The sequence below is a fragment of the Pelecanus crispus genome, chromosome 18, assembly GCF_030463565.1.
Source record: "Pelecanus crispus isolate bPelCri1 chromosome 18, bPelCri1.pri, whole genome shotgun sequence".
NCBI classification, from domain to species: Eukaryota; Metazoa; Chordata; class Aves; order Pelecaniformes; family Pelecanidae; genus Pelecanus; species Pelecanus crispus.
Window position 1 is genome coordinate 7,776,047 of NC_134660.1, and position 25,842 is coordinate 7,801,888.

Below are 25,842 nucleotides of genomic sequence, written 5' to 3' on the forward strand. Positions count from 1 at the left end.
GACACTCCCACCCAGTTTGGTGTTGCCTGCAAACTTCCTGAGGGTGCACTCAATCCCCTCATCCAGATCATTGATAAAGATATGAAACAAGGCTGGCCCCAAAACAGAGCCCTGGGGAACACCGCTCGTGACTGGCTGCCAACTGCACTTAACTCCATTCACCACTACTCTCTGGGCTCGGCCACCCAACCAGTTTTTTACCCAGCAAAGACTACGCCCCTCCAAGGCATGAGCTTCCAGCTTGCCAAGGAGAATATTATGGGAGACGGTGTCAAAAGCTTTGCTAAAGTCCAGGTAAATGACAGCCACAGCCTTTCCTTCATCTACCAGGCGGCTCACCAGGTCATCAAAGGAGATCAGGTTGGTCAAGCGGGACCTGCCTTTCATGAACCCATGCTGGCTGGGCCTGATCCCCTGGCTGACCTGCACTTGCCTGTTGAGTTCACTCAAGATGAACCTCTCCATAATCTTTCCCGGCACCGAGGTCAGGCTGACAGGCCTGTAGTTTTTTGGGTCCTCCTTCCGGCCCTTTTTGTAGATGGGCGTCACACTGGCAAGCCTCCAGTCATCAGGGACCGCCCCTGTTAACCAGGACTGCTGATAGATGATGGAAAGTGGCTTGGCGAGCTCCTCCGCCAGCTCCCTCAGTACTCTTGGGTGGATCCCATCTGGCCCCATAGACTTGTGAACGTCCAGGTGGCGTAGCAGGTCATTAACTGCTTCCTCCTGGACTATGAGGGCTCCATTCTGGTCCCCATCCCTATCCTCTAGCTCAGGGGCCTGAGTACCCTGGGGATGACTGGTCTGGCTGTTAAACACAGAGGCAAAGGCGGCGTTAAGTACCTCAGCCTTTTCCTTGTCCTTGGTGACAATGTTCCCCCCCCCCGCATCCAGCAAAGGATGGAGATCCTCCTTGGCTCTCCTTTTATTGCTGATGTACTTATAAAAGCATTTTTTATTATCTTTTACAGCATTGGCCAGATTGAGTTCTAGCTGGGCTTTTGCCTTTCTAATGTCCTCCCTGCAGGACCTAACAAGATCCCTGTACTCCTCCTGAGTTGCCCGCCCCTTCTTCCAAAGGTGGTAGGCTCTCCTTTTTTCCCTGAGTCCCCACAAAAGCTCCCTGTTCAGCCAGGCCGGTCATTTTTCCTGCCGGTTGGTCTTACGGCACACGGGGACAGCCCACTCCTGCACCCTTAAGACTTCCTTCTTGAAGAAGGCCCAGCCTTCCTGGACCCCTTTGCCTTTCAGGACTGCCTCCCAAGGGACTTTCCCAACCAGCGTCCTGAACAGGCCAAAGTCTGCCCTCCGGAAGTCCATAGTAACACTTTTGCTGCCCCTCCGCTTGGCATCACCCAGAATCAAGAACTCTATCATATCATGGTCGCTAAGCCCGAGACGGCCTCCGACCTCGACATTTCCCACAAGCCCTTCTCTGTAAATAAACAGCAGGTCAAGTGAGGCACCTCTCCTGGTAGGCTCGCTTACCAGCTGCGTCAGAAAGTTATCCCCCACATGCTCTAGGAACTTCCAAGACTGCTGCCTCTCTGCTGTATGGTATTTCCAGCAGATGTCCGGCAAGTTGAAGTCCCCCACGAGAACAAGGGCTAGCTATTGCGACACTTCTGCCAGCCGCTTATCGAACACTTCACCTAGCTCTACATCCTGTTGGGTGGTCTACAGCAGACTCCCAACAGGACATCCGCCTTGCTGGCCTTTCCCCTCATCCTTACCCATAAGCACTCGACCTTGTCATCACCACTGTCGAGCTCTATGCAGTCAAAACACTCCCTAACACACAGAGCCACCCCACTGCCTCTCCTTCCTTGCGTATCCCTTCTGAAGAGCTTATAGCCCTCCAGTGCAGCACTCCAGTCATGAGAGTCATCCCACCACGTTTCTGTGATGGCAACTATGTCATAGCCATCCTGCTGCACAAGGGCTTCCAGCTCCTCCTGTTTGTTGCCCATGCTACGTGCATTGGTGTACATGCACTTGAGCCGGGCTATCGATTTCGCCCCCAACGTTGCCATGCCGCCCCTGGGCTCCTCACTAGCGAGCCTGTTTATATCCCCTTCCCCCTTCAAACCTAGTTTAAAGCCCTCTCAGTGAGTCCCGCCAACTCATGGGCGAGAATCCTTTTCCCCTTTGGAGACAGCCGATCTCCATCAGCCGCCAGCAGGCCCGGTGCCGTGTAAACCTCCCCGTGATCGAAAAACCCAAAGTTCCACTGGCGGCAATATCCTCTGAGCCACCTGTTCATCAGGTGAGTTTTCCCGTTGCTTTCAGCACTCTTAGCTGCCACTGACGGGATAGAGGAAAACACTACCTGCGCTCCCGATCCTGCGACCAATCGCCCCAGTGCCCTGAAGTCCCTCTTCATTGCCTTAGGACTTCTATATGCAATCTCATCACTGCCCACCTGTACAACCAGCAACGAGTAATAATGGGAGGGCCTCACGAGGTCGGGGAGTTTCCTAGTAACATCCCTAACCCGGGCCCCAGGGAGGCAGCAGACTTCCCTGTGGGATGGGTCCGGGCGGCAGATCGGGCCCTCAGTTCCCCGCAGGAGGGAATCACCCACCACAATTACCCTCCTTTTTTTCTTAACAGGGGCAGTTGTAATCCGTGGGGTTGACTGACTGGCCCTCGGCAACTCCCTGGCTGGACCTTCGCCTTCACCTCCCTCCCCGCTTGCCTGGCCCTCAACTTCCAGAGCCCTGTATCTGTTGTGTAGGGGCAGCTGGGAAGGGGAGGGAGGCCGGGAGGGGATTCTCATGCCACCCCAGGCAGGAACCTGTTTCCATTCCCCCCCGTCTCTTAGGTCCCCTCCTTCTGCTTGCCAGCAAGAGGGCAGGGGATCCTGCGCTCCTTGTGGGGCCTCCGCCTGCTGCCTTGGCCCCAGGGACGGGAGGGTGAGGCTCCACCAGTCTATCTCCCTCTCACACTCCCTGATACTCCTCAGCCTTTCCACCTCCTCCTTTAGCTCTGCCACCAGGCTGAGCAGATCATCTCCCTGCTCACAGCCAAGACATTTGCCGTCTCCACTTCCCTGCTGTACAAGTAACAGGCTCAGGCACTCCCCGCAGCCGGCGACCTGGACGGCTGCATGTCTGTGCGGGAGCTCCGTCTGGGTCCCCGCATTCCTTCTGGCAGAGGCTTTTGGGCGGGTGGTGACCATGGCTGCCAGGTGTTCTCCTGGGCGGATGGTGACCACTGCCTGAGTTTCCCTTTGGAACTAGGAGGGGGGTCACTTGGCCCTCCCCACCCGCCCTGCTCTCGCGAACTGCCGCGCAAACTGACGCGCCACGCCCTTCTGACACGCCACGCCCTGTTTGCCCGTCCTGTTCGCCGCGCTCCCTGGGGGCTGCTTTTATAGGTGTGGGGGTTTGGCCGCCCTCACTCCTGGCCCCGCCCACGCTGCGTCAGAGCTGCTGCACGTCAGCAGCTCGCCCTATCCCGCTCAAGGCTGGGGGCTGGGCTGCCCGCTCTTGCCCTGCGTTTTTTTGCCGCCTTAGCAAGGGTGCCCCGGTACGAGCGTCTGCTCCCAAGCCCTTCGCCTCGGTGACTCTCCTCAGCTGCCTCTCCTGCATGAAGGCACATGTGTGTGCTAAATCACATGCACACTCTGGTGGTGCATCCCCCCCCCCCCCCCTTTTTTTTTTTCTCTCTTCAACCGCTTTGCAACCTCAGGGATTCCTGCCAGACCGCGGCCTTGTGTAGTGAGCTGGTCGGTTAGGTGCCCTGTAATTGTACCAGAAACTGCTACATGGTTGAAGCGGAGAGTGGCCTTGTCCTTATCAGAAAGCTTTACGTGGTTGAAGTGGGGAGTGAGAACAGGGGAGTGAGAACAATCAGTTACCCCCTGACAGCTTTGAAACAGAGCAGTAATTACCGACTGAGAGCATGGCTTGGATGGAGATTCACAGTGACTAAAGCAAATCATCTCACGATTTTATAAAACAGCAGTCCTAAGTGAGGCCCTTTGAGCTCTCCTGGACTGCAGCGGGCTGCACCAGCATCTCCCCCTGAGCAGGACTCCTCTCACAGCTAGCAGACTCAGTTTGCTACAATCGGAGGTCCATTGCTGACTGACAGTGGAGCCTGGGCTGAAACCCTTCACTCCTTGAGGCTCAACCCTCGCCCGTTGAGAAACGCCAAGACATTAGACCTGAGCATTTCACTGAACTCGAGGGGCATCTTTAAACTGGTATACCAGATCTTTTTATATAAGTATACATAGAATCATAGAATCGTTTAGGTTGGAAAAGACCTTCAAGATTATCCAGTCCAACCATCAACCTACACCACCAAGTCTACTCTAAGCCAATCAAGGGTAGACTAGACTAAACCATGTCCCAAAGTGCCACATCTACCCGTTTTTGTCTGTGTGTATGCATGCGTGAATCAGTTTAAGTAGTCTGTAGATGTATAATTTGATTTTAAAGTGAGTCTTACACTGCTGCATTATCCTTATTCCTATAAACCATTGACCAAGTCTGAGACTAAGATTGGACCCAGCCGCACCTAGACTCCTCTCTGAGAAGGAGTTTAGAAAGCAAGGGGGTCTATTCTGAACCTCATGACTCTGCAGGAGGGTCCTCCTTATCCCCTGCATACACAATCTCTTTGTGAATCATTCCAACTCACTGTAATTTAATTTTCCTTGATGCATTTCCATGTAGTAATAGAGTGAACCTTGCCATCTTCCAATCTGTAACTAAGTCACTGTTTTGATCAATTTTGTCTAATCCCTTTATTAATCACTGATAACTGAGTGCTATTAAAATATTACAACAAAATCCTGCGATTTGTTACAGTAAAATCTAAACTGCTACTAAATCAAACTGTGTTAAGTCACTCATTCACAATAAATTCACATAATCAGCAGGAGTCACAAACCTGCATTTGTGACACACAATCGCGGACACAATTGCTCACACATAGAGAACATTTGTGCACAGCCACAGTTGCCATGAGTTTTACCAGAGGCACACACATGTACATGCGAATGCACACATGAGCACAGCCAGAAGAACATGTACATGAGCACAACCATGCACGCACACCACTGAGAACCAGGATGCCCAACACCAGCTCTCAGCCCCTCTAGACAGCTCCAGGCAAGTCCTTCAGACCCTACAGTCAAGGCAACAAATCAGTCCCTGGCCAGCCCCATCAGCTTGAGTGAGCTCAAGGGTCTCACAGTGGTTCAGTCAGGTCTTTTTCTCACTGTGAGGCAGAGAGAAACCGCAGCAGAGTTGAAGCTGTCATGGCCTTTCCACACATTGAGCCTCTCCACGTCTCACATTTGTGTGTGAACGATAATATAAAAACTAGAGAACATGCCCATCGCCACAGCCCCACAAAGAATTCCCACATTCCTAGGAGAAGAATAAAAATCCTCCAGTGTTAGAAGCTCCCACCTGACCTGTGTGATCTCCAGGGACCAGCCCTTGCTCTTGCAAAGGGAGCCCTGCTACAGTAACACACTCAGGTGGCTGCAGAAGGCTGTGTCTGGGACAAGCCAGACTCCCCTCAGGCTACAGATGCTGAGTCTCGGACATCAGAAGTGATGTAGCAGTGAGCCTGGCTCTAGACTCACTGTAAGGCAAATACCCTCTCTTCAAAAGGCAGAGAAATGCAGAAGCAACACTAATTTACAGAGCAGCTGAAAAAGTGGTTTGGCCATCCTGTGAAAGTTCATGCATTCTTTTTGCTTTTCCCCAGTTCTAATTGATATGCTGGCATTTTTTCTTCTTGTGTTTTGCATGCAGGTGCACGTGGTGTAATTGCCTGTAGCGAGAGGGAGCTGCCTGCAGCCTCCTCTGTCACCATGAGCAGACTGAGTTTATCCTGCAGCCAAAGTTCTCACATACAAAACAGTTTCTGCACATAATAATACAAGAGTATTATTGTTATAAGGAAGGTTAAAGGAAGTATACCCCCCCCAAATGCCGACCTGGTAACAATATGTGAGGAGAAGGCTGAGGCACTCAACAATTTCTTTCCCTCAGTCTTCACTGGCAACCTCTCTCCTCACCCCTCCCGAGCCGATAGACCGCAAGATGGGGACCAGGGGGGTAAAGCCCCTCCCACTGTAAGGGAATATCAGGTTTGAGACCTCCTGAGGAACCTGAATGTACACAGGTATATGGGACCTCCAAGTCCTGAGGGAATTGGCTGATGTAGTTGCCAAGCCACTCTCCATGATATTTGAAAAGTCATGGCAGTCAGGTGAAGTCCCTGGTGACTGGAAGAAGGGAAACGTTGTGCCCATTTTTAACAAGGGAAGAAAGGAGGCCCCTGGGAACTACCCACCTGTCAGCCTCACCTCTGTGCCTGGGCAGATCATGGAACACATCTTCCTAGAAGCTATGCTAAAGCACGGGGAGGACAGGGAGGTGATTCGAGACAGCCAGCATGGCTTCACCAAGGGCAAGTCCTGCCTGACTCAACCTAGTGTCTTTCTATGAAGGACTGACTGCATCAGTGGCCAAGGGAAAAGCAACAGATGTCATCTATGTGGACTTCTGTAAAGCCTTTGAGACAGTCCCCCGCAACATCCTTCCCTCTAAACTGTGGAGATAAGGATTTGATGGGTGGACTGTTTGGTGGGTAAGGAATTGGCTGGATGGTCATATCCAGAGGGTAGTGGTCAACGGCTCGATGTCCACACAGAGACCGGTGACACGTGGAGTCCCTCAGGGGTCTGCGCTGGGACCAGTGCTGTTTAATATCTTCCTCAATGACATAGACTGTGGGATTGAGTGCACCCTCAGCAAGTTTGCAGATGACACCAAGCTGAGTGGTGCAGTTGACATGCCAGAAGGACAAGATGTCATCCAAAGGGACCTGGACAAGCTGGAGAGGTGGGCCTGTGTGAACCTCATGAGGTTCAACAAGGCCAAGTGCAAAGTCCTGCACCTGGGATGGGGCAACCCCCAATATCAATACAGGCTGGGGGATGAAGGGATTGAGAGCAGCCCTGTAGAGAAGGCCTTGGGGGTCCTGGTGGATGAAAATCTGGACATGAACCGACAATGTGTGTTTGCAGCCCAGAAAGCCAACCGTATCCTGGGCTGCATCAAAAGCAGCGTGGCCAGCAGGTCAAGGGAGGGGATTCTGCCCCTCTGCTCTGCTCTGCTGAGATCTCACCTGGAGCCCTGCGTCCAGCTCTGGAGCCCTTAGCACAAGAAGGACATGGACCTGTTGGAGCAGATCCAGAAGAGGGACACCAAAATGATCCGAGGGCTGGAGCACCTCTTGTACGAGGCCAGGCTGAGGGAGTTGGGGTTGTTCATCCTGGAGAAGAGAAGGCTGTGAGGAGACCTTATTGCAGGCTTTCTGTACTTTAAGGGGGCCTACAGGAAAGATGGGGAGAATCTTTTTAGCAAGGCCTGTTGTGACAGCACAAGGAGCAATGGTTTCAAACTAAAGGAGGCTAGACTTTAGACTGGATATAAGGAAGAAATTTTTTACAGTGAGGGTGGTGAAGCACTGGAATGGGTTGCCCAGAGAGGCAGTGGAGGCCCCATCCCTAGAAATATTCCAGGTCAGGTTGCACGGGGCTCTGAGCAACCTGATCTGGTTAAAGCTGTCCCTGCTCACAGCAGGGGGGTTGGGCTAGATGACCTCTAAAGGTCCCTTCCAACCCAAAGCATTCTATGATGCTATAAGGCCCCAGCATTTGTAGGACAGGAATGCAGCAGTGCTGGCAGAAGTCTCAGCACACGTTGAGACAGATCAGTGCCTGCCTTCCACACAGTGGAGCCACAGCACGATTTAAATCACCATCAGAAAAAACAACCTCTGGCAACAGTGCCCTTAGTTGGAAGTGTCAAACCTGCATGGATCCTGTGCCCTTTTCCTACCCTTCCAAATCTCCTCGGTTGCGCAGCCGAACTACAGGTCATGGCAAGAGCCAGTAGCAGCGCTCTGGCGGTGCTTTGGCCAAAGGGCTTACTCGTCTGTCAGAAGAAATGCCATCCCTTCCTCTTCTACAAGGACAATTGCAGATGGTATCATGACTGCGAAGGACCTGAGGTACTTCTGCTTGTTACAAGATTTAGTGCAGTAAGGTTAGGAAGTCCAACTGTGCTGCTGGAGGTGATGGTTATTAATAGTATGATGAGGGAAAAAGGATGTCAGCCATGGAAATGAAAGGCCCTTATAAAGCTTTTGGCCTTCAGTCGTGCTGAGATACGCTTCATGAGCTGTAATTCCTTGTTGGTGAAGGACATCAGTGTGGGGATTTGCATTCTTCCACTTGTACACTTTTGTCAAGACATCTGGATTTTCATGCTGAAAATAGGATATGAGACTGTAGTAGCTGCCAAGACATTTCCACCCACCAGAAGGGATGAGATTTACATGGAAAAAAGTCCTCTCCCCTGAGAATGGCAGCCAATTCCTGAGCACAAACTCTTCGGGAGGACCAGTGAAGCCCTCAAGAGCTCTGAGCCCCCCTGCAGCTCTCTTGGGAAGTGCACCCAGTACCCTCGTGCTTGCTGATCTCACATTCTCCTGCACGCTCTGTATCAGAGCAATTTGCTCTCCCTCAGAAATACACCATTTCACTGTCCCTGTTTCTGTGCTGACTGCCCTCAGCTCCCACATGCTTAGATCCAATTTCCACCCTTGGTGCACTCAGCAGCATGGGTGACTTTTCCCTGCTCCTGCTGCCCATGTGTGCTGGCCATGACCCCTGGACTGGGTGGTGGAGGGGAGAGGAAGCTGGAGTAGCAGGTATGGGCAATCCCAAAGGCTGTTGTGTTCCATATATGTTCCCATAGCATTCTCCTTGGGAAGCTGGCAGCTCATGGCTTGGTCGGGCGTAGTCTTTGCTGGGTAAAAAAGTGGCTGGGTGGGCGAGCCCAGAGAGTAGTGGTGAATGGAGTTAAATCCAGTTGGTGGCCGGTCACGAGCGGTGTTCCCCAGGGCTCCGTTTTGGGGCCAGCCTTGTTTAATATCTTTATCGATGATCTGGATGAGGGCATTGAGTGCACCCTCAGTAAGGTTTCAGATGACACCAAGTGGCTGGAAAGCGGCCTGGCCGAAAAGGACCTGGGGGTGTTGGTCAACAGCCGGCTGAACATGAGCCAGCAGTGTGCCCAGGTGGCCAGGAAGGCCAACAGCATCCTGGCTTGTATCAGGAATAGTGTGGCCAGCAGGAGCAGGGAGGTGATTGTGCCCCTGTACTGGGCGCTGGTGAGGCCGCACCTGGAATACTGTGTCCGGTTTTGGGCCCCTCAATACAAGAAAGACATTGAGGTGCTGGAGCGTGTTCAGAGAAGGGCAACGGAGCTGGTGAAGGGTCTGGAGCACAGGCCTTCTGAGGAGCGGCTGAGGGAACTGGGGTTGTTTAGCTTAGAGAAGAGGAGTCTGAGGGGAGACCTTATCGCTCTCTACAGCTCCCTGAAAGGAGGTTGTAGTGAGGTGGCTGTTGGTCTCTTCTCCCAAGTAGGTAGTGATAGGATGAGAGGAAATGGGCTCAAGCTGCGCCAGGGGAGGTTTGGATTGGATATTAGGAAAAATTTCTTCACGCAAAGGGTGGTGAATCATTGGAAGAGGCTGCCCAGAGAGGTGGTGGAGTCACCATCCCTGGAAGTGTTCAAACAACGGGTAGATGTGGCACTTTGGGACATGGTTTAGTCTAGTCTACCCTTAATTGGTTTAGTGTGGATGTGGTAATGATAGGTTACTGGTTGGACTGGATGATCTTAAAGGTCTTTTCCAACCTAAATGATTCCATGATTCTATGATTCTATGATTCTATGATTCTATGTTTCTTGCTTTGCCACTCTTGCTTTTCTGCAAAACAAATGGCCTTCTGGAGCCCACACCCACCCGCTGCTACCCCAGTACAGCTCCAGACACAGCAAGACCAAAGCCCTTCCTCAAGAGCTGACGGGGCTGCTGATGCCTCACCGCCTCCTGCCTCTCCGGCCACTTTTGGGCAGAGACACAGCAAGGCAAGGCCTGATGGTCACTGGCAGCAGAGCAGCCACGGATGACTTCCTCAGTTCCCAGGGACGGTGCCCAAAAGAGGAGCCACCACAGCGTGTGGTGTGCCATGCGTCCCATTCCTCTGTGAAAGGAGAAGGGTCTCCTTGTGCCCTCACCTGCTTCCACCCCAGAGCAAGACCCTTCCCCTTTGGCACCTTGGGGAGTGTCCACAGAGGGAAGGACCAGATGGAGGCCAGGCCTGAGTGCAGCAGAACTTTAATGAGGCTAAAGAGGGAAACAAAGTCACTCTGAGTGGAGGACAGCAGTGCAGGGAGCCTAGAGCCTGCAGTCCTTGTGCATGGAGAGTTCTTGCATGACGACCGTCTGCCTGTGCCATACAAGGGAGAGGAGCCAGATGGTCCCCACCAGGCTGGCTTTGGTGGGACCTTGCTGCCAAGGGGATACAAAGCAAACAAAGAAAAGGGGAAACAAGGCAAAACCATTCAGCTATACTGAAAACACCTCCGAAATCCCGATCCCCTGTGTATTACCATGTTCTGAGTTCCTCAAGGTGTGTTCCTGGGGCATTCCCAGCATCTTTAACAGGGGAGGCACCTTCTGCCACAGTAGCGGCTGGTAATGCCAGAGAGGCCAAAGCCCCCAGAGGAGATGGGCACTCCCTCAGAGCTGAGGATGCTGCCAACAGCAGCAGAGGTGGAGGAGCCCACAACGGTGTTCTGCGGGAAGGAGCTGAGGATGGGTCCGGGCAGGGTCACCACCACAGGAGAGGGCTCGATGACGACGGTGGAGTTCTGGCACTGCCGGACACAGGGCTCGTTGCAGCTGTTGGCCAGCGGGGTCGGGCCGCAGGGCCGGCAGGGCAGGCACGGGCTGTAGCAGGACATGTCTCTGGGCTGGAGATGCACCTGGGAGAGAGGGCAGGGGGGAAGCAGAGCACAAGGGTGGGTGATGAGCAGCCTGGTTACACAGTGACAAAGGAGGCAAGGCCACAATTCAGTGGTGAGAGGGATACGCTAGGCGCCACATGGTCTCCATTACCCTACAAAGAGCAGCCTGGCCCAGGGACACTCTCTCCTAATTCATGAGCCAAAAGACCCCACAGCCACATCCCAGCCTCTCTCTAACCAGACCTTCTCCCCACTTCCCTCTCCCATGACCAGAAGATCTGAAATGCAGCAAAGCACAGAGCCAATATCAGCTGAGAGGTCCATCAGGGAGAGATCTCAGTTTGGAAGAGGAGGAGAAGGGGCTTCAGACTCACCTGGTTGCCAAGCAGAAGGAGGCAAGAGAAGTGGATGAGAGAGCAGGCACTTGCGCTGCCTTTTATACCTGCCCTTCATTGCCGCAGGACCAGAGGCACCCGCAGCAGAGGTAGCAATTCTTGGACAAGCTCATCTTGAATGCAAACCAGCGCAGCTAATGACATGGGCTGTGCTTTGGTTTCCTGCACTGATGCCTTTTCATTTCCAGATTTGTGCCATGCCCATTTCCCAGGAAAGAATTCTTCTGAGCACTTCGATGAAAGGCCGCGGCATTTGTAGGACAGGAATGCAGCAGTGCTGGCAGAAGTCTCAGCTCAAGTGCTGGATGAGTCCAGGGCAGGCAAGTGATGTCAGCCTGGGTCACTGCGGTGGGGCTGTTTGCAGTGGTGTTCTGAGGAAGAAGGTCCAGCTGTCCTCAGGTGAACACCGTGGGCTCCCATGCATGAGGACGTCCTATGTCCTTATCTTTCCCTCCCTCCTCACATCACCCCAATGCTCACTTGTTGTTGCCTCCCCAGGTGTGTGCGTTGTGCTCCTAGGTTTTGACCTCATCCTGCCTCACACTGCCCACTCCCCAGGGGACCTTAGCAGAGTCCATGGTTCGTTGTGTTCCTATGTGTGTTCTTTACTTGTGTCTACTGTCCATGTGTGTGTGTCCTTGTGTGCCCCTCATCAGGAGGGAATGTGCCGCTCATGGCAGGGACACTCTCCTCTGCCCTGTCCATGAGCACCACAGAGCAGCAGGTTCCCAGGGTCAGAAGGAGCCTGAGTGCAGCTGAGTGCTGATGGCAGCAGCCTGCTGGAGATCTGTCCAGGGAAGAGGCACGGAAATGCAACCCCTGCCTCCTGAGACCTCCTCTTCCTGCCCCTCCAAAGGTCACGCTCCGCCTCTGCCAATTTCAGGACACAACAACAACAGGTTCACTCCAGCTTGGATCCTGACTTTAGTTCAATGGTAACAGTATTGGGAGTGTCTCAGCGGAACTGGCAGTGCCCCCTCCCTGCCTCTCCAAGCCAGGACACCGCTGCCTTCCACAGGGCTAGAGAGTTCAAAAGGATGGGCAGGGAGAAAGGCTGAGGAATCCTGCCCACCTCGTGCTGGCCATCCCTCAGTGGATCTGCTTCCAATGCAGCGTCAGCGGTGCCTGGTGTGGGACACAGCCCCCTCTCATGTCCATGTCAATGCCAAATGTCCTTGTGCAGCCCTTCGACGTGCTGCTGTGTGAGGCAGGGGCTGAGACCTTGTCCTGAACAGGTACAGAATGAAAGGAACATGAAGCCTGATGTCGCTGTGCTGTGAGTGGAAGGACAGACCCTGTGGCTTGCGCAGGCAAAGCCAAAGACCTGAGGACTGCTTTGGGCTTCAGCCCACAAACACCTTCATGCCCTGCATTGGAATGTCAGTCTGAGTGCCCAGCAACTGCCCCTGGGAGGGAAGGGACGGGACATTGGGTTTGAGACTGCATCCCCCAAAGCCTGCTGCTCTCCCACAGCCATGTCCAGAACAGACCCTCTTTCTCACATGGGCTCTGCACACTGGGCAAATTTTCTAAGTGCATCTCCCCTCCTGAATATCTGTCAGCCTGAGCTCAGCTCCAGCTTGGGGGCACTGAGCTAAGGGCTTCCCCCGTTCCCTTGGGGACCTTAGTGAGCCAAGTGCCAGGGAGCTCTGCTGGGAGAGCTCAGCCAGGCCTGATTCCCCTCTCCATGGAGTCTCTTTTGAGCTGCAGCTCTACTGTTGCCCAAGGCCAACCTCATTGCTTTCTCATGAGGTAATGGGTGCTGTGGAGAAGGGGAAGGGCAGGGGACGTGTGCACCTGGATTTTAGAAGGACCTTTGACTCCCTCTCCAGTATCATAGAATCATAGAATCGTTTAGGTTGGAAAAGAACTTTAAGATCATCCAGTCCAACCAGTAACCTACACTACCAAGTCTACTCTTAAACCAATCAAGGGTAGACTAGACTAAACCATGTCCCAAAGTGCCACATCTACCCGTTGTTTGAACACTTCCAGGGATGGTGACTCCACCACCTCTCTGGGCAGCCTGTTCCAATGCCTGACCACCCTTTCCATTAAGAAATTTTTCCTAATTTCCAACCTAAACCTCCCCTGGCACAGCTTAAGCCCATTTCCTCTCGTCCTATCACTAACTACATGGGAGAAGAGACCAACACCCACCTCACTACAACCTCCTTTCAGGGAGCTGTAGAGAGCGATAAGGTCTCCCCTCAGACTCCACTTCTCTAGGCTAAACAATCCCAGTTCCGTCAGCCGCTCCTCAGAAGGCCTGTGCTCCAGACCCTTCACCAGCCTTGTTGCCCTTCTCTGAACATGCTCCCGCACCTCAATGTCTTTCTTGTATTGAGGGGCCCAAAACCGGACACAGTATTCCAGGTGCGGCCTCACCAGTGCCGAGTACAGGGACAAAATCACCTCCCTGCTCCTGCTGGCCACACTATTCCTGACACAAGCCAGGATGCTGTTGGTTTTCTTGGACACCTGGGCACACTGCTGGCTCATGTTCAGCCGGCTGTTGATCAACACCCCCAGGTCCTTTTCGGCCAGGCAGCTTTCCAGCCACTCTTCCCCAAGCCTGCAGCGTTGCATGGGGTTGTTTTGACCCAAGTGCAGGACCCAGCACTTGGCCTTGTTAAACCTCATACAGTTGGCCTCAGCCCATCAGTCCAGCCTGTCCAGGTCCCTCTGCTGGGCCATCCTACCCTCCAGCAGATCGACACTCCCACCCAGTTTGGTGTTGCCTGCAAACTTCCTGAGGGTGCACTCAATCCCCTCATCCAGATCATTGATAAAGATATGAAACAAGGCTGGCCCCAAAACAGAGCCCTGGGGAACACCGCTCGTGACTGGCTGCCAACTGCACTTAACTCCATTCACCACTACTCTCTGGGCTCGGCCACCCAACCAGTTTTTTACCCAGCAAAGACTACGCCCCTCCAAGGCATGAGCTTCCAGCTTGCCAAGGAGAATATTATGGGAGACGGTGTCAAAAGCTTTGCTAAAGTCCAGGTAAATGACAGCCACAGCCTTTCCTTCATCTACCAGGCGGCTCACCAGGTCATCAAAGGAGATCAGGTTGGTCAAGCGGGACCTGCCTTTCATGAACCCATGCTGGCTGGGCCTGATCCCCTGGCTGACCTGCACTTGCCTGTTGAGTTCACTCAAGATGAACCTCTCCATAATCTTTCCCGGCACCGAGGTCAGGCTGACAGGCCTGTAGTTTTTTGGGTCCTCCTTCCGGCCCTTTTTGTAGATGGGCGTCACACTGGCAAGCCTCCAGTCATCAGGGACCGCCCCTGTTAACCAGGACTGCTGATAGATGATGGAAAGTGGCTTGGCGAGCTCCTCCGCCAGCTCCCTCAGTACTCTTGGGTGGATCCCATCTGGCCCCATAGACTTGTGAACGTCCAGGTGGCGTAGCAGGTCATTAACTGCTTCCTCCTGGACTATGAGGGCTCCATTCTGGTCCCCATCCCTATCCTCTAGCTCAGGGGCCTGAGTACCCTGGGGATGACTGGTCTGGCTGTTAAACACAGAGGCAAAGGCGGCGTTAAGTACCTCAGCCTTTTCCTTGTCCTTGGTGACAATGTTCCCCCCCCCCGCATCCAGCAAAGGATGGAGATCCTCCTTGGCTCTCCTTTTATTGCTGATGTACTTATAAAAGCATTTTTTATTATCTTTTACAGCATTGGCCAGATTGAGTTCTAGCTGGGCTTTTGCCTTTCTAATGTCCTCCCTGCAGGACCTAACAAGATCCCTGTACTCCTCCTGAGTTGCCCGCCCCTTCTTCCAAAGGTGGTAGGCTCTCCTTTTTTCCCTGAGTCCCCACAAAAGCTCCCTGTTCAGCCAGGCCGGTCATTTTTCCTGCCGGTTGGTCTTACGGCACACGGGGACAGCCCACTCCTGCACCCTTAAGACTTCCTTCTTGAAGAAGGCCCAGCCTTCCTGGACCCCTTTGCCTTTCAGGACTGCCTCCCAAGGGACTTTCCCAACCAGCGTCCTGAACAGGCCAAAGTCTGCCCTCCGGAAGTCCATAGTAACACTTTTGCTGCCCCTCCGCTTGGCATCACCCAGAATCAAGAACTCTATCATATCATGGTCGCTAAGCCCGAGACGGCCTCCGACCTCGACATTTCCCACAAGCCCTTCTCTGTAAATAAACAGCAGGTCAAGTGAGGCACCTCTCCTGGTAGGCTCGCTTACCAGCTGCGTCAGAAAGTTATCCCCCACATGCTCTAGGAACTTCCAAGACTGCTGCCTCTCTGCTGTATGGTATTTCCAGCAGATGTCCGGCAAGTTGAAGTCCCCCACGAGAACAAGGGCTAGCTATTGCGACACTTCTGCCAGCCGCTTATCGAACACTTCACCTAGCTCTACATCCTGTTGGGTGGTCTACAGCAGACTCCCAACAGGACATCCGCCTTGCTGGCCTTTCCCCTCATCCTTACCCATAAGCACTCGACCTTGTCATCACCACTGTCGAGCTCTATGCAGTCAAAACACTCCCTAACACACAGAGCCACCCCACTGCCTCTCCTTCCTTGCGTATCCCTTCTGAAGAGCTTATAGCCCTCCAGTGCAGCACTCCAGTCATGAGAGTCATCCCACCACGTTTCTGTGATGGCAACTATGTCATAGCCATCCTGCTGCACAAGGGCTTCCAGCTCCTCCTGTTTGTTGCCCATGCTACGTGCATTGGTGTACATGCACTTGAGCCGGGCTATCGATTTCGCCCCCAACATTGCCATGCCGCCCCTGGGCTCCTCACTAGCGAGCCTGTTTATATCCCCTTCCCCCTTCAAACCTAGTTTAAAGCCCTCTCAGTGAGTCCCGCCAACTCATGGGCGAGAATCCTTTTCCCCTTTGGAGACAGCCGATCTCCATCAGCCGCCAGCAGGCCCGGTGCCGTGTAAACCTCCCCGTGATCGAAAAACCCAAAGTTCCACTGGCGGCAATATCCTCTGAGCCACCTGTTCATCAGGTGAGTTTTCCCGTTGCTTTCAGCACTCTTAGCTGCCACTGACGGGATAGAGGAAAACACTACCTGCGCTCCCGATCCTGCGACCAATCGCCCCAGTGCCCTGAAGTCCCTCTTCATTGCCTTAGGACTTCTATATGCAATCTCATCACTGCCCACCTGTACAACCAGCAACGAGTAATAATGGGAGGGCCTCACGAGGTCGGGGAGTTTCCTAGTAACATCCCTAACCCGGGCCCCAGGGAGGCAGCAGACTTCCCTGTGGGATGGGTCCGGGCGGCAGATCGGGCCCTCAGTTCCCCGCAGGAGGGAATCACCCACCACAATTACCCTCCTTTTTTTCTTAACAGGGGCAGTTGTAATCCGTGGGGTTGACTGACTGGCCCTCGGCAACTCCCTGGCTGGACCTTCGCCTTCACCTCCCTCCCCGCTTGCCTGGCCCTCAACTTCCAGAGCCCTGTATCTGTTGTGTAGGGGCAGCTGGGAAGGGGAGGGAGGCCGGGAGGGGATTCTCATGCCACCCCAGGCAGGAACCTGTTTCCATTCCCCCCCGTCTCTTAGGTCCCCTCCTTCTGCTTGCCAGCAAGAGGGCAGGGGATCCTGCGCTCCTTGTGGGGCCTCCGCCTGCTGCCTTGGCCCCAGGGACGGGAGGGTGAGGCTCCACCAGTCTATCTCCCTCTCACACTCCCTGATACTCCTCAGCCTTTCCACCTCCTCCTTTAGCTCTGCCACCAGGCTGAGCAGATCATCTCCCTGCTCACAGCCAAGACATTTGCCGTCTCCACTTCCCTGCTGTACAAGTAACAGGCTCAGGCACTCCCCGCAGCCGGCGACCTGGACGGCTGCATGTCTGTGCGGGAGCTCCGTCTGGGTCCCCGCATTCCTTCTGGCAGAGGCTTTTGGGCGGGTGGTGACCATGGCTGCCAGGTGTTCTCCTGGGCGGATGGTGACCACTGCCTGAGTTTCCCTTTGGAACTAGGAGGGGGGTCACTTGGCCCTCCCCACCCGCCCTGCTCTCGCGAACTGCCGCGCAAACTGACGCGCCACGCCCTTCTGACACGCCACGCCCTGTTTGCCCGTCCTGTTCGCCGCGCTCCCTGGGGGCTGCTTTTATAGGTGTGGGGGTTTGGCCGCCCTCACTCCTGGCCCCGCCCACGCTGCGTCAGAGCTGCTGCACGTCAGCAGCTCGCCCTATCCCGCTCAAGGCTGGGGGCTGGGCTGCCCGCTCTTGCCCTGCGTTTTTTTGCCGCCTTAGCAAGGGTGCCCCGGTACGAGCGTCTGCTCCCAAGCCCTTCGCCTCGGTGACTCTCCTCAGCTGCCTCTCCTGCATGAAGGCACATGTGTGTGCTAAATCACATGCACACTCTGGTGGTGCATCCCCCCCCCCCCCCCTTTTTTTTTTTCTCTCTTCAACCGCTTTGCAACCTCAGGGATTCCTGCCAGACCGCGGCCTTGTGTAGTGAGCTGGTCGGTTAGGTGCCCTGTAATTGTACCAGAAACTGCTACATGGTTGAAGCGGAGAGTGGCCTTGTCCTTATCAGAAAGCTTTACGTGGTTGAAGTGGGGAGTGAGAACAGGGGAGTGAGAACAATCAGTTACCCCCTGACAGCTTTGAAACAGAGCAGTAATTACCGACTGAGAGCATGGCTTGGATGGAGATTCACAGTGACTAAAGCAAATCATCTCACGATTTTATAAAACAGCAGTCCTAAGTGAGGCCCTTTGAGCTCTCCTGGACTGCAGCGGGCTGCACCAGCATCTCCCCCTGAGCAGGACTCCTCTCACAGCTAGCAGACTCAGTTTGCTACAATCGGAGGTCCATTGCTGACTGACAGTGGAGCCTGGGCTGAAACCCTTCACTCCTTGAGGCTCAACCCTCGCCCGTTGAGAAACGCCAAGACATTAGACCTGAGCATTTCACTGAACTCGAGGGGCATCTTTAAACTGGTATACCAGATCTTTTTATATAAGTATACATAGAATCATAGAATCGTTTAGGTTGGAAAAGACCTTCAAGATTATCCAGTCCAACCATCAACCTACACCACCAAGTCTACTCTAAGCCAATCAAGGGTAGACTAGACTAAACCATGTCCCAAAGTGCCACATCTACCCGTTTTTGTCTGTGTGTATGCATGCGTGAATCAGTTTAAGTAGTCTGTAGATGTATAATTTGATTTTAAAGTGAGTCTTACACTGCTGCATTATCCTTATTCCTATAAACCATTGACCAAGTCTGAGACTAAGATTGGACCCAGCCGCACCTAGACTCCTCTCTGAGAAGGAGTTTAGAAAGCAAGGGGGTCTATTCTGAACCTCATGACTCTGCAGGAGGGTCCTCCTTATCCCCTGCATACACAATCTCTTTGTGAATCATTCCAACTCACTGTAATTTAATTTTCCTTGATGCATTTCCATGTAGTAATAGAGTGAACCTTGCCATCTTCCAATCTGTAACTAAGTCACTGTTTTGATCAATTTTGTCTAATCCCTTTATTAATCACTGATAACTGAGTGCTATTAAAATATTACAACAAAATCCTGCGATTTGTTACAGTAAAATCTAAACTGCTACTAAATCAAACTGTGTTAAGTCACTCATTCACAATAAATTCACATAATCAGCAGGAGTCACAAACCTGCATTTGTGACACACAATCGCGGACACAATTGCTCACACATAGAGAACATTTGTGCACAGCCACAGTTGCCATGAGTTTTACCAGAGGCACACACATGTACATGCGAATGCACACATGAGCACAGCCAGAAGAACATGTACATGAGCACGACCATGCACGCACACCACTGAGAACCAGGACGCCCAACACCAGCTCTCAGCCCCTCTGGACAGCTCCAGGCAAGTCCTTCAGACCCTACAGTCAAGGCAACAAATCAGTCCCTGGCCAGCCCCATCAGCTTGAGTGAGCTCAAGGGTCTCACAGTGGTTCACTCAGGTGTTTTTCTCACTGTGAGGCAGAGAGAAACCGCAGCAGAGTTGAAGCTGTCATGGCCTTTCCACACATTGAGCCTCTCCACGTCTCACATTTGTGTGTGAACAATAATATAAAAACTAGAGAACATGCCCATCGCCACAGCCCCACAAAGAATTCCCACATTCCAAGGAGAAGAATAAAAATCCTCTAGTGTTAGAAGCTCCCACCTGACCTGTGTGATCTCCAGGGACCAGCCCTTGCTCTTGCAAAGGGAGCCCTGCTACAGTGACACACTCAGGTGGCTGCAGAAGGCTGTGTCTGGGACAAGCCAGACTCCCCTCAGGCTACAGACGCTGAGTCTCGGACATCAGAAGTGATGTAGCAGTGAGCCTGGCTCTAGACTCACTGTAAGGCAAATACCCTCTCTTCAAAAGGCAGAGAAATGCAGAAGCAACACTAATTTACAGAGCAGCTGAAAAAGTGGTTTGGCCATCCTGTGAAAGTTCATGCATTCTTTTTGCTTTTCCCCAGTTCTAATTGATGTGCTGGCGTTTTTTCTTCTTGTGTTTTGCATGCAGGTGCACGTGGTGTAATTGCCTGTAGCGAGAGGGAGCTGCCTGCAGCCTCCTCTGTCACCATGAGCAGACTGAGTTTATCCTGCAGCCAAAGTTCTCACATACAAAACAGTTTCTGCACATAATAATACAAGAGTATTATTGTTATAAGGAAGGTTAAAGAAAGTATATCCCCCCCAAATGCCGACCTGGTATCAACAGGTGAGGAGAAGGCTGAGGCACTCAACAATTTCTTTCCCTCAGTCTTCACTGGCAACCTCTCTCCTCACCCCTCCCGAGCCGATAGACTGCAAGATGGGGACCAGGGGGGTAAAGCCCCTCCCACGGTAAGGGAAGATCAGGTTTGAGACCTCCTGAGGAACCTGAACGTACACAGGTATATGGGACCTCCAAGTCCTGAGGGAATTGGCTGATGTAGTTGCCAAGCCACTCTCCATGATATTTGAAAAGTCATGGCAGTCAGGTGAAGTCCCTGGTGACTGGAAGAAGGGAAACGTTGTGCCCATTTTTAACAAGGGAAGAAAGGAGGCCCCTGGGAACTACCCACCTGTCAGCCTCACCTCTGTGCCTGGGCAGATCATGGAACACATCTTCCTAGAAGCTATGCTAAAGCACGGGGAGGACAGGGAGGTGATTCGAGAGAGCCAGCATGGCTTCACCAAGGCAAGTCCTGCCTGACTCAACCTAGTGTCTTTCTATGAAGGACTGACTGCATCAGTGGCCAAGGGAAAAGCAACAGATGTCATCTATGTGGACTTCTGTAAAGCCTTTGAGACAGTCCCCCGCAACATCCTTCCCTCTAAACTGGGGAGATAAGGATTTGATGGGTGGACTGTTTGGTGGGTAAGGAATTGGCTGGATGGTCATATCCAGAGGGTAGTGGTCAACGGCTCGATGTCCACACGGAGACCGGTGACACGTGGAGTCCCTCAGGGGTCCGCGCTGGGACCAGTGCTGTTTAATATCTTCCTCAATGACATAGACAGTGGGATTGAGTGCACCCTCAGCAAGTTTGCAGATGACACCAAGCTGAGTGGTGCAGTTGACACGCCAGAAGGACAAGATGTCATCCAAAGGGACCTGGACAAGCTGGAGAGGTGGGCCTGTGTGAACCTCATGAGGTTCAACAAGGCCAAGTGCAAAGTCCTGCACCTGGGATGGGGCAACCCCCAATATCAATACAGGGTGGGGGATGAAGGGATTGAGAGCAGCCCTGCCGAGAAGGCCTTGGGGGTCCTGGTGGATGAAAAGCTGGACATGAGCCAACAATGTGTGCTTGCAGCCCAGAAAGCCAACCGTATCCTGGGCTGCACCAAAAGCAGCGTGGCCAGCAGGTCAAGGGAGGGGATTCTGCCCCTCTGCTCTGCTCTGGTGAGACCTCACCTGGAGCCCTGCGTCCAGCTCTGGAGCCCTCAGCACAAGAAGGACATGGACCTGTTGGAGCAGATCCAGAAGAGGGACACCAAAATGATCCGAGGGCTGGAGCACCTCTTGTACGAGGCCAGGCTGAGGGAGTTGGGGTTGTTCATCCTGGAGAAGAGAAGGCTGTGAGGAGACCTTATTGCAGGCTTTCTGTACTTTAAGGGGGCCTACAGGAAAGATGGGGAGAATCTTTTTAGCAAGGCCTGTTGTGACAGCACAAGGAGCAATGGTTTCAAACTAAAGGAGGCTAGACTTTAGACTGGATATAAGGAAGAAATTTTTTACAGTGAGGGTGGTGAAGCACTGGAATGGGTTGCCCAGAGAGGCAGTGGAGGCCCCATCCCTAGAAATATTCCAGGTCAGGTTGCACGGGGCTCTGAGCAACCTGATCTGGTTAAAGCTGTCCCTGCTCACAGCAGGGGGGTTGGGCTAGATGACCTCTAAAGGTCCCTTCCAACCCAAAGCATTCTATGATGCTATAAGGCCCCAGCATTTGTAGGACAGGAATGCAGCAGTGCTGGCAGAAGTCTCAGCACACGTTGAGACAGATCAGTGCCTGCCTTCCACACAGTGGAGCCACAGCACGATTTAAATCACCATCAGAAAAAACAACCTCTGGCAACAGTGCCCTTAGTTGGAAGTGTCAAACCTGCATGGATCCTGTGCCCTTTTCCTACCCTTCCAAATCTCCTCGGTTGCGCAGCCGAACTACAGGTCATGGCAAGAGCCAGTAGCAGTGCTCTGGCGGTGCTTTGGCCAAAGGGCTTACTCGTCTGTCAGAAGAAATGCCATCCCTTCCTCTTCTACAAGGACAATTGCAGATGGTATCATGACTGCGAAGGACCTGAGGTACTTCTGCTTGTTACAAGGTTTAGTGCAGTAGGGTTAGGAAGTCCAACTGTGCTGCTGGAGGTGATGGTTATTAATAGTATGATGAGGGAAAAAGGATGTCAGCCATGGAAATGAAAGGCCCTTATAAAGCTTTTGGCCTTCAGTCGTGCTGAGATACGCTTCATGAGCTGTAATTCCTTGTTGGTGAAGGACATCAGTGTGGGGATTTGCATTCTTCCACTTGTACACTTTTGCCAAGACATCTGGATTTTCATGCAGAAAACAGGATATGAGACTGTAGTAGCTGCCAAGACATTTCCACCCACCAGAAGGGATGAGATTTACATGGAAAAAAATCCTCTCCCCTGAGAATGCCAGCCAATTCCTGAGCACAAACTCTTCGGGAGGACCAGTGAAGCCCTCAAGAGCTCTGAGCCCCCCTGCAGCTCTCTTGGGAAGTGCACCCAGTACCCTCGTGCTTGCTGATCTCACATTCTCCTGCACGCTCTGTATCAGAGCAATTTGCTCTCCCTCAGAAATACACCATTGCACTGCCCCTGTTTCTGTGCTGACTGCCCTCAGCTCCCACATGCTTAGATCCAATTTCCACCCTTGGTGCACTCAGCAGCATGGGTGACTTTTCCCTGCTCCTGCTGCCCATGTGTGCTGGCCATGACCCCTAGACTGGGTGGTGGAGGGGAGAGGAAGCTGGAGTAGCAGGTATGGGCAATCCCAAAGGCTGTTGTGTTCCATATATGTTCCCATAGCATTCTCCTTGGGAAGCTGGCAGCTCATGGCTTGGTCGGGCGTAGTCTTTGCTGGGTAAAAAAGTGGCTGTGTGGGCGAGCCCAGAGAGTAGTGGTGAATGGAGTTAAATCCAGTTGGTGGCCAGTCACGAGCGGTGTTCCCCAGGGCTCCGTTTTGGGGCCAGCCTTGTTTAATATCTTTATCGATGATCTGGATGAGGGGATTGAGTGCACCCTCAGTAAATTTGCAAATGACACCAAGTGGCTGGAAAGCGGCCTGGCCGAAAAGGACCTGGGGGTGTTGGTCAACAGCCGGCTGAACATGAGCCAGCAGTGTGCCCAGGTGTCCAAGAAAACCAACAGCATCCTGGCTTGTATCAGGAATAGTGTGGCCAGCAGGAGCAGGGAGGTGATTTTGTCCCTGTACTCGGCACTGGTGAGGCCGCACCTGGAATACTGTGTCCACTTTTGGGTCCCTCAATACAAGAAAGACATTGAGGTGCGGGAGTGTGTTCAGAGAAGGGCAACGGAGCTGGGGAAGGGTCTGGAGCACAGGCCTTCTGAGGAGCGGCTGAGGGAACTGGGGTTGTTTAGCTTAGAGAAGAGGAGTCTGAGGGGAGACCTTATCGCTCTCTACAGCTCCCTGAAAGGAGGTTGTAGTGAGGTGGCTGTTGGTCTCTTCTCCCATGTAGTTAGTGATAGGACGAGAGGAAATGGGCTTAAGCTGTGCCAGGGGAGGTTTAGGTTGGAAATTAGGAAAAATTTCTTAATGGAAAGGGTGGTCAGGCATTGGAACAGGCTGCCCAGAGAGGTGGTGGAGTCACCATCCCTGGAAGTGTTCAAACAACGGGTAGATGTGGCACTTTGGGACATGGTTTAGTCTAGTCTACCCTTAATTGGTTTAGTGTGCATGTGGTAATTTTAGGGTAATGGTTGGACTGGATGATCTTAAAGGTCTTTTCCAACCTAAATGATTCCATGATTCTATGATTCTATGATTCTATGATTCTATGTTTCTTGCTTTGCCACTCTTGCTTTTCTGCAAAACAAATGGCCTTCTGGAGCCCACACCCACCCGCTGCTACCCCAGTACAGCTCCAGACACAGCAAGACCAAAGCCCTTCCTCAAGAGCTGACGGGGCTGCTGATGCCTCACCGCCTCCTGCCTCTCCGGCCACTTTTGGGCAGAGACACAGCAAGGCAAGGCCTGATGGTCACTGGCAGCAGAGCAGCCACGGATGACTTCCTCAGTTCCCAGGGACGGTGCCCAAAAGAGGAGCCACCACAGCGTGTGGTGTGCCATGCGTCCCATTCCTCTGTGAAAGGAGAAGGGTCTCCTTGTGCCCTCACCTGCTTCCACCCCTGAGCAAGACCCTTCCCCTTTGGCACCTTGGGGAGTGTCCACAGAGGGAAGGACCACATGGAGGCCAGGCCTGAGTGCAGCAGAACTTTAATGAGGCTAAAGAGGGAAACAAAGTCACTCTGAGTGGAGGACAGCAGTGCAGGGAGCCTAGAGCCTGCAGTCCTTGTGCATGGAGAGTTCTTGCATGATGTCCGTCTGCCTGTGCCATACAAGGGAGAGGAGCCAGATGGTCCCCACCAGGCTGGCTTTGGTGGGACCTTGCTGCCAAGGGGATACAAAGCAAACAAAGAAAAGGGGAAACAAGGCAAAACCATTCAGCTATACTGAAAACACCTCCGAAATCCCGATCCCCTGTGTATTACCATGTTCTGAGTTCCTCAAGGTGTGTTCCTGGGGCATTCCCAGCAACTTTAACAGGGAAGGCACATTCTGCCACAGTAGCGGCTGGTAATGCCAGAGAAGCCAAAGCCCCCAGAGGAGATGGGCACTCCCTCAGAGCTGAGGATGCTGCCAACAGCAGCAGAGGTGGAGGAGCCCACAACGGTGTTCTGCGGGAAGGAGCTGAGGATGGGTCCGGGCAGGGTCACCACCACGGGGGAGGGCTCAATGACGACGGTGGAGTTCTGGCACTGCCTGACACAGGGCTCGTTGCAGCTGTTGGCCAGTGGGGTCGGGCCGCAGGGCCGGCAGGGCAGGCACGGGCTGTAGCAGGACATGTCTCTGGGCTGGAGATGCACCTGGGAGAGAGGGCAGGGGGGAAGCAGAGCACAAGGGTGGGTGATGAGCAGCCTGGTTACACAGTGACAAAGGAGGCAAGGCCACAATTCAGTGGTGAGAGGGATACGCTAGGCGCCACATGGTCTCCATTACCCTACAAAGAGCAGCCTGGCCCAGGGACACTCTCTCCTAATTCATGAGCCAAAAGACCCCACAGCCACATCCCAGCCTCTCTCTAACCAGACCTTCTCCCCACTTCCCTCTCCCATGACCAGAAGATCTGAAATGCAGCAAAGAACAGAGCCAATTTCAGCTTAGAGGTCCATCAGGGAGAGATCTCAGTTTGGAAGAGGAGGAGAAGGGGCTTCAGACTCACCTAGTTCCCAAGCAGAAGGAGGCAAGAGAAGTGGATGAGAGAGCAGGCACTTGCGCTGCCTTTTATACCTGCCCTTCATTGCTGCAGGACCAGAGGCACCCGCGGCAGAGGTAGCAATTCTCGGACAAGCTCATCTTGAATGCAAACCAGCGCAGCTAATGACATGGGCTGTGTTTTGGTTTCCTGCACTGATGCCTTTTCATTTCCAGATTTGTGCCATGCCCATTTCCCAGGAAAGAATTCTTCTGAGCACTTGGATGAAAGGCCGCGGCATTTGTAGGACAGGAATGCAGCAGTGCTGGCAGAAGTCTCAGCTCAAGTGCTGGATGAGTCCAGGGCAGGCAAGTGATGTCAGCCTGGGTCACTGCGGTGGGGCTGTTTGCAGTGGTGTTCTGAGGAAGAAGGTCCAGCTGTCCTCAGGTGAACACCGTGGGCTCCCATGCATGAGGACGTCCTATGTCCTTATCTTTCCCTCCCTCCTCACATCACCCCAATGCTCACTTGTTGTTGCCTCCCCAGGTGTGTGCGTTGTGCTCCTAGGTTTTGACCTCATCCTGCCTCACACTGCCCACTCCCCAGGGGACCTTAGCAGAGTCCATGGTTCGTTGTGTTCCTATGTGTGTTCTTTACTTGTGTCTACTGTCCAT

General features: G+C 53.1%; 2 protein-coding genes across 2 annotated transcripts; both read right to left on the reverse strand.

The window, feature by feature from the left end:
- Positions 1–10,547: 10,547 nt before the first annotated feature.
- On the reverse strand, positions 10,548–10,853 carry LOC142595248 (feather keratin Cos1-1/Cos1-3/Cos2-1-like). The gene has a single exon (XM_075722983.1). The coding sequence runs from the start codon at positions 10,851–10,853 to the stop codon at positions 10,548–10,550; it is 306 nt and encodes a 101-aa protein (XP_075579098.1).
- A 13,659-nt stretch (positions 10,854–24,512) lies between these two features.
- LOC142595185 (feather keratin Cos1-1/Cos1-3/Cos2-1-like) lies at positions 24,513–25,274 on the reverse strand. The gene is made up of 2 exons (XM_075722825.1): positions 25,196–25,274; positions 24,513–24,820 (listed from the first exon to the last, which is right to left on the reverse strand). The coding sequence occupies exons 1-2, from the start codon at positions 25,272–25,274 to the stop codon at positions 24,513–24,515; spliced, it is 387 nt and encodes a 128-aa protein (XP_075578940.1).
- Between the last annotated feature and the right edge of the window lie 568 nt (positions 25,275–25,842).